The 5,764-nt window shown below is 51.7% G+C and overlaps 1 protein-coding gene across 1 annotated transcript; it reads right to left on the bottom strand.

Moving 5' to 3' along the window:
* Positions 1 to 2,337: 2,337 nt before the first annotated feature.
* On the bottom strand, positions 2,338 to 4,095 carry LOC102767535 (leukocyte immunoglobulin-like receptor subfamily A member 6; the record flags this gene model as incomplete). The annotated part of the gene is made up of 5 exons (XM_015568023.1): positions 2,338 to 2,501; positions 2,716 to 3,021; positions 3,157 to 3,444; positions 3,622 to 3,657; positions 3,870 to 4,095. Coding segments are annotated over 5 exons (1,020 nt in total), but the record flags the coding sequence as incomplete, so codon positions are not given.
* Between the last annotated feature and the right edge of the window lie 1,669 nt (positions 4,096 to 5,764).

Raw genomic sequence — 5,764 nt, forward strand, 5'->3', positions numbered from 1 at the left:
GGGTCTCATCACGGATCCTAGACTCAGCCCAAGTCAGGAGTGAAGGTGGAAATTTAATGAGTGGGTTGGTCAGTAAGCACTAAGGCACTTAGGGCACCTTGGACCCAGAGGGAGTCCTGCTCCCATAAAGTTCCACAGACACAAATAGGGCAACCTCCAAGGTATAAGGGAGCTATAGAGAACCACGCGTGTTTCACTTGCATTTATTTTTATTAAAGCAACAGTCACATAACATACAATTGAGCCTTTTAAAATATGAAAATCACAAGAGTACAGTAAATACACAATGTCTCAATGACAGCATCTATCTAGTTTCAAGAAGTTTTTAAGCTCCCCACCCACACACACACAAAAACTACACCAAGCAGTCAGACTCCCATATGCCCTGCTGGTCAGCCCCTGACAAACCAATCTAACTTCTATTTCTATGGGTTTCCTTCCCTGGACATTTCACATAAGTGGAATCACACTAAACCTGATCTTTTGTGTCCGCCTTCTGTCACTGAGCTGCATTATTTTGACGTTCACCCACATTGTACCCGGTACCCGTCCTTTGTTCTTTATGGTTTAAAAAATCCCAGGGTTGTGAAGACACCTCATTTTGTTGGGATGGACGTGACCCAGCATGAAGATGTATAGATGTGAATCCGATACAGCCATGTTAGACAAACCCTCATGTCACAGGATGAGAACAGAAGGGCAGTGGAGGAGATCAGCGAGGTCAGGGAGGGAGGGCGAGCACCCCAGGTGGATGCAGAAGGACATGACCCACATTCTCCTCAACCCAGACCTCACCTACCACGTCTACTCCCCGAAGAAATTCTCAGCAGACAGTTTCCCCAACAATGGTCCTGACTTTGATTCAGCACTTACTGGGATCCTCAGATGGGCTCCAAAGCTCCCCCACTCTGAATGGTGTGTTGTTCCCTCTGTGGTCACCTCCTGGCTGCATGGAAGGCCTTTTTGGTGTCGTTTTGAGCCTGAAATAGCAGCACCCCGAGGACCACCAGGACCAATCCAGCCACGCCCATCCGGATGAGATTCTCCACTGTGTAGTCTGGGAATAGAAAAATAAGAATTGCGGGTAAAGAAGTCTGAGAGGTCAGGGCAGACCCAAATCTCCAAGATTTTGATGTTCAACCTGGGCTCCCACCTCCCCTTGACATCAGTGTCCCTGTGATGTCTGAACTCTGCACCTGGTCTGAGTCACCTTGATAAGAGTTAGCTGTGCCCAAGAACTGAGGGTGAGTAAGAAATGGTCTCAATTCAGAAATAACTAAGAGCTGTGTGTAATCCCAAGAACTGAGGGTGAGGGGACTAATGGTCCCAATTCAGAAAAAACTAAGAGCGGTGTGTTCTGTACTCAGCCTGAGACGCAGACCCATGAGCTTATTCCCCTACAACTGAGATTCCACATTTTCAACAGCTGCGGACCCATGGTCCCTGGAGGAGGGGTTGGTGTCAGGGGCTCCTGAATCTCAGGATCACGAAGGGGTGAAAATTTGGGCTGGGTCTCCGTCACCCCACACCACCCAGGCCCCTCCTCTCTGGGTTCCGCATTTTCATTTTCACCTGGAATTATTCATGAATTGATTCTTCTATTAACTCATTTATTTATTTATTAAATATATTTTTATTGATTTCCGAGAGGATGAGGGAAGGAGACATAGAGAGAAACATCAATGATGAGAGAGAATCATTGATTGGCTGCCACCTGAAAACGCCCTTCAGGGGACTGACCCTGCAACCTGGGCATGTGTCATTGGCCAAAATCATACCTGGGACCCTTCAGTCCACAGGCCGACGCGCCATCCACTGAGCCAAACCAGCTAGGGTTTAGCTCATTTATTCTACAATTATACAAATGAATACCTACAGTGGTAGATATGCTTACCAAATGATAAATGTGGGCATATGGATGCTAATGGTTTGAGCTTTTGCTTTATCTCAAAGTACAACAAAGGTCATAACCAATGAAGTCCACACTTCTGCCTCAAACTTTAAGTCACAGAGAAAATCCCCCTAATTTCATTATTGAGAGAGCACCCAAAGTAGGAAATCATGTCAACCTGTTACCCTATTTGCTATAAAACCCGAGATATAAATGAAATTATTGACATCTCCTTGTTATAGTGATCCATGCAATAACACTAAATGTCATATCCACAGTTCAGAAAATGCACATGGATGATCAACGTCACTCAGTTGGGTTAATATCGAAATAGGTGACACCAAGAAGCCTTTGTAATGTGTGTCATGTGGTTAAAAGTTTGAGAAAAGATAATTATGGGGGGGCGGTTGGGCATCTGTCAGGAAAAGGAGCATTCCTAGCAAACCCTAATGAAACAGAAGAGGTGCTGGGGGTGGGGGGTAGGAGCCCCTCTCCTTGGTCAGAGCGAATGTGTCAAAGCCGGCCTCCATGTGGCACTGGAGGGTCAGGCTGTGTCCAGGCAGCACCAGCGAGCCTGGCTGGGCCGAGGAGGTGGGCTCCCTGTGCACACCTGGGAGGAGGGGACAGTGGCACCAGGGGACACCCCACATTGCCCTCTGGGTTGAAGTGAGGTCTCACATGTCCCTCCCTGAACTTCCCGCCTGTGGTTCTGTTCCCAAGAGGCGAGTGTCACTGACCCCCATGACCTCAGGTCCCCAGTGGACACAGAGCCGTGATTTTGGGCCCAGTAAAACAGATGGGGATGCATCTGGGTCTTTCCTCACCTGTGACCTCGATGTGCAGAGGGGCACTGGGCTGTGACCACAGGTTGGGATTGGAGCTGAAAGAACCATAGCATCTGTAGGTACCCCCATGGAAGGCACTCATGGGGCCCAGAGGGAAGATGGCCTGCCACCTCCCAGCATAGATCCTCCATTCTGCTTCCATGTGTCGGGGCGGGTCAGCCCCTCCCTCCTTCAGCAGATGGAAAGGGCCCGATATGAACCATGAGCTACAGGAGAGGGACACGTTCTCTCCTGAGGCCACCACAGGGCTTGGCTGGGCTGAGAGGTAGGGTGCAGGGTACATTCCTGAGGGAGGAGAAAGGGTGTGTGTTAAAGGGACCATCACTCTCCTGCCCAGGGGTGTTCCTGAGGCCAGACTTTATTCCCTCTGCCTTTGACCTGGAACCCACAGTGAGGAGGGGTACCCACTGTATTCCTTACCTGTCACCACCAGGAGTAGGGGGTCACTCCGCTCTGACAGTATGTCCCCAGTGCTGTAATATGCACACTCGTACAGGCCTGGGTGGGATGGGGTCGTGGCTCCAATGGGGAAACCGGCCTTGATGCTGGAGTCCTGTGGGCTCTTCGTATCCAAGGGCTCAGAGCCCCTCTCTTTATACAGAACGTAAGCACTAGCCTGCAGAGACCCCTGACACCAGATGGTCACGGGGGTCCCCTTGGTGACGATGGGACCTGGGTCAGCCCAGATGGAGGGTTTGGGAAGCACTCCTGGAAAGGAATGAGACCTGAAATCTCAGGGGCGTCCTTCTCCCCACCTTTACCAGCTGTCACTCCCAGTCCCCTCTCAGATTGGTGACCATTATTCCAAACCCTGTGTCTCCACAGCTGCTCTGGGGTGACTGTGCTGAAGCAGGAGGTCAAGGAGAGCAGGGGGAGGAAACTCACCTGCCTGTACCTGGTCCCACGGGCCCTGACACAGCCCTGCAAGAGAGTTCCTGTGAGTACCATCCCTGACCGCACAAAGAAGCTCCAGGCCTGGTTGGGGGCCCTGAGCACTGGGGACATACCTGGGGCTGAGCACGTCTCCTCCCCACTAAGTCCTGTCGCCACTGAGCCTCCTGAGTCCTGGGCTCTTGCAAGACCAGGACCTGGGAGGGGAGGGGACCCCATCCCTCCTTTCCCCACAAACTCACCAAGGCCCAGGAGGACAATGAAGGTCAAGGTGGTGGTGCTCTCTGCCATGGTCCCCAGTGGTACCGATGAGGGATGAAGTCTGCAGAGCCCAGCAGGACAAGCAGATGCACGGGTGTGACAGTGTCCCGGCTCCGGGTGACAGGTCCCTGTTTCTTCGTCAGCCTCACTCTGCTCTCCAAGAAGGATGGATGAGGACACAGCAGGTTCCGAGACTTCAGTACCAGATTTGAGTCACAGCAGACACCCCACACTCTGCCTCCACCTCCTGTCCAACCCCAATCTAGAGGGTGACCCTGGTCCCAGTCCCCGAGGGTGCAGGGCACAGGGCAGAGCAGAAGGAAGCACCAGCTCCTGCCTCCCACAGAGTCTGTGTGACCTTGGGAGTTTCCTTCTCTTTCCTGAGACTCCACAAATGCACGTTTTCTCCCTTCCTTTCACCATCCCTTCAGCCCAGTGATGGTTACTGAGCTGTTAGCACCCCCTCCCCTCCTCCTTTCCCCAGAGCTCACCGAGGCCAAGAAGGGTGGTGAGGTTCTACGTTGGGTGGCTTCTTCAAGTGGTCCTCAGTGTGCAGACGACATAAACTGTACAGAGCCTGGGGGACAAAGGCAAGAATGAGGTGTGACAAGGTCCAGTCCCCAAGTTATATGTCACTGGTTCCTCATCAGTGGCATCACAGGAAGGGAAGTAGCCCCTCCCTGAAGGGTGGGCCTTAGAGGACAGCAAGCTGTGGGAACTCTGAGACTGACCTGAGTCTCACCAGACCCCGCACACTCTGCCTCCACCTCATGCCAAACCCAAATCCAGAGGATGACAGCCATCCCAGGTGAGGAGGGTGGAGGAACAGGGCAGGACTTCACCCAATGAAGGCCCAGTTCTGACTCTGCCTTTTCTAGAACCTCTGTGAGCTTGTGTAAGACATTTCCCTTTCCTGAGCCTCTGTAAATGGAATTGCCCTTCCCTTCTCTCACTGCCCGGCATCCTGACAGTACTAACTGAGCAGTAACCCCAGACCATCACTGGCCAGGCAGTACTTACTGAGCAGTAACCCTGGACCGTCACTGGCCAGGCAATCAGACAGTATTACTGCGTTGTAACTGAAGTTCAGAGATCCCTTCCCTGGACTCATGGGGCTGAGATGAATGAAGCAGATGTTACAGATATTTCCGCTGCAAATAGTTCAGTTGCAGTCTCGTGTACATGTTGGGAGAATAAAGGAAATGAGATAATGAGGTTCAATGACAGGTAGAAGACATGCAACACAGGTTCTGGCTGAGGGGGTCCTTCTCCGGCATGGACTGTCCCAAGGCATGAGCAGGGAGGATTCCAGAGGTGGTGGGCTGTGGGGAGGGACGGTGTGTCTTTGACCAGAAAGATCTTGAGCTGTTGTCAGAAGTAAGAGCTGTCAGGCAAAGGCTCAGGCTAGTCACACAGGGTCTAGTGAGCCACACGAATATTTGGGATTTTAGCTCCAAGTCAAAGGGATAAATTTGAAGCAACAGATTGTAGGAAAAGATTTCTGATTTAAAAAGGTGACCACTATGTGAAAATGCCATGCAGACTGGCTCTATTGATTGTTAACGCCATTGAGGGAGAGTCATGTTTGCTGGGGCTGGTGAGTTTAGCTCAACCTGACCATTCACAGCCTTGAATATCAGATGTGCACCTTGGACCTCTTTTGAAGGTGGAAACTGGTGGAGGGCGTGCAGCAGGCAGGCTCAGACCAGACGGGGCTATAGGAAGGGTCCTCAGGAGGTGGGGAGAGGAGAGACGTGGAGAAAAAGTGTGGCCTGGGTTGGAGGACCAGGAAGGAGGCTGATTGCATGAGACAGATGAGACATCTTGAGTCTGTGGCATGACTGCTCAGAAGGGCTCAATGGGGCACATGGAGTGA

The sequence above is a fragment of the Myotis davidii genome, unplaced genomic scaffold (assembly GCF_000327345.1).
Source record: "Myotis davidii unplaced genomic scaffold, ASM32734v1 scaffold1232, whole genome shotgun sequence".
Lineage (NCBI taxonomy): Eukaryota > Metazoa > Chordata > Mammalia > Chiroptera > Vespertilionidae > Myotis > Myotis davidii.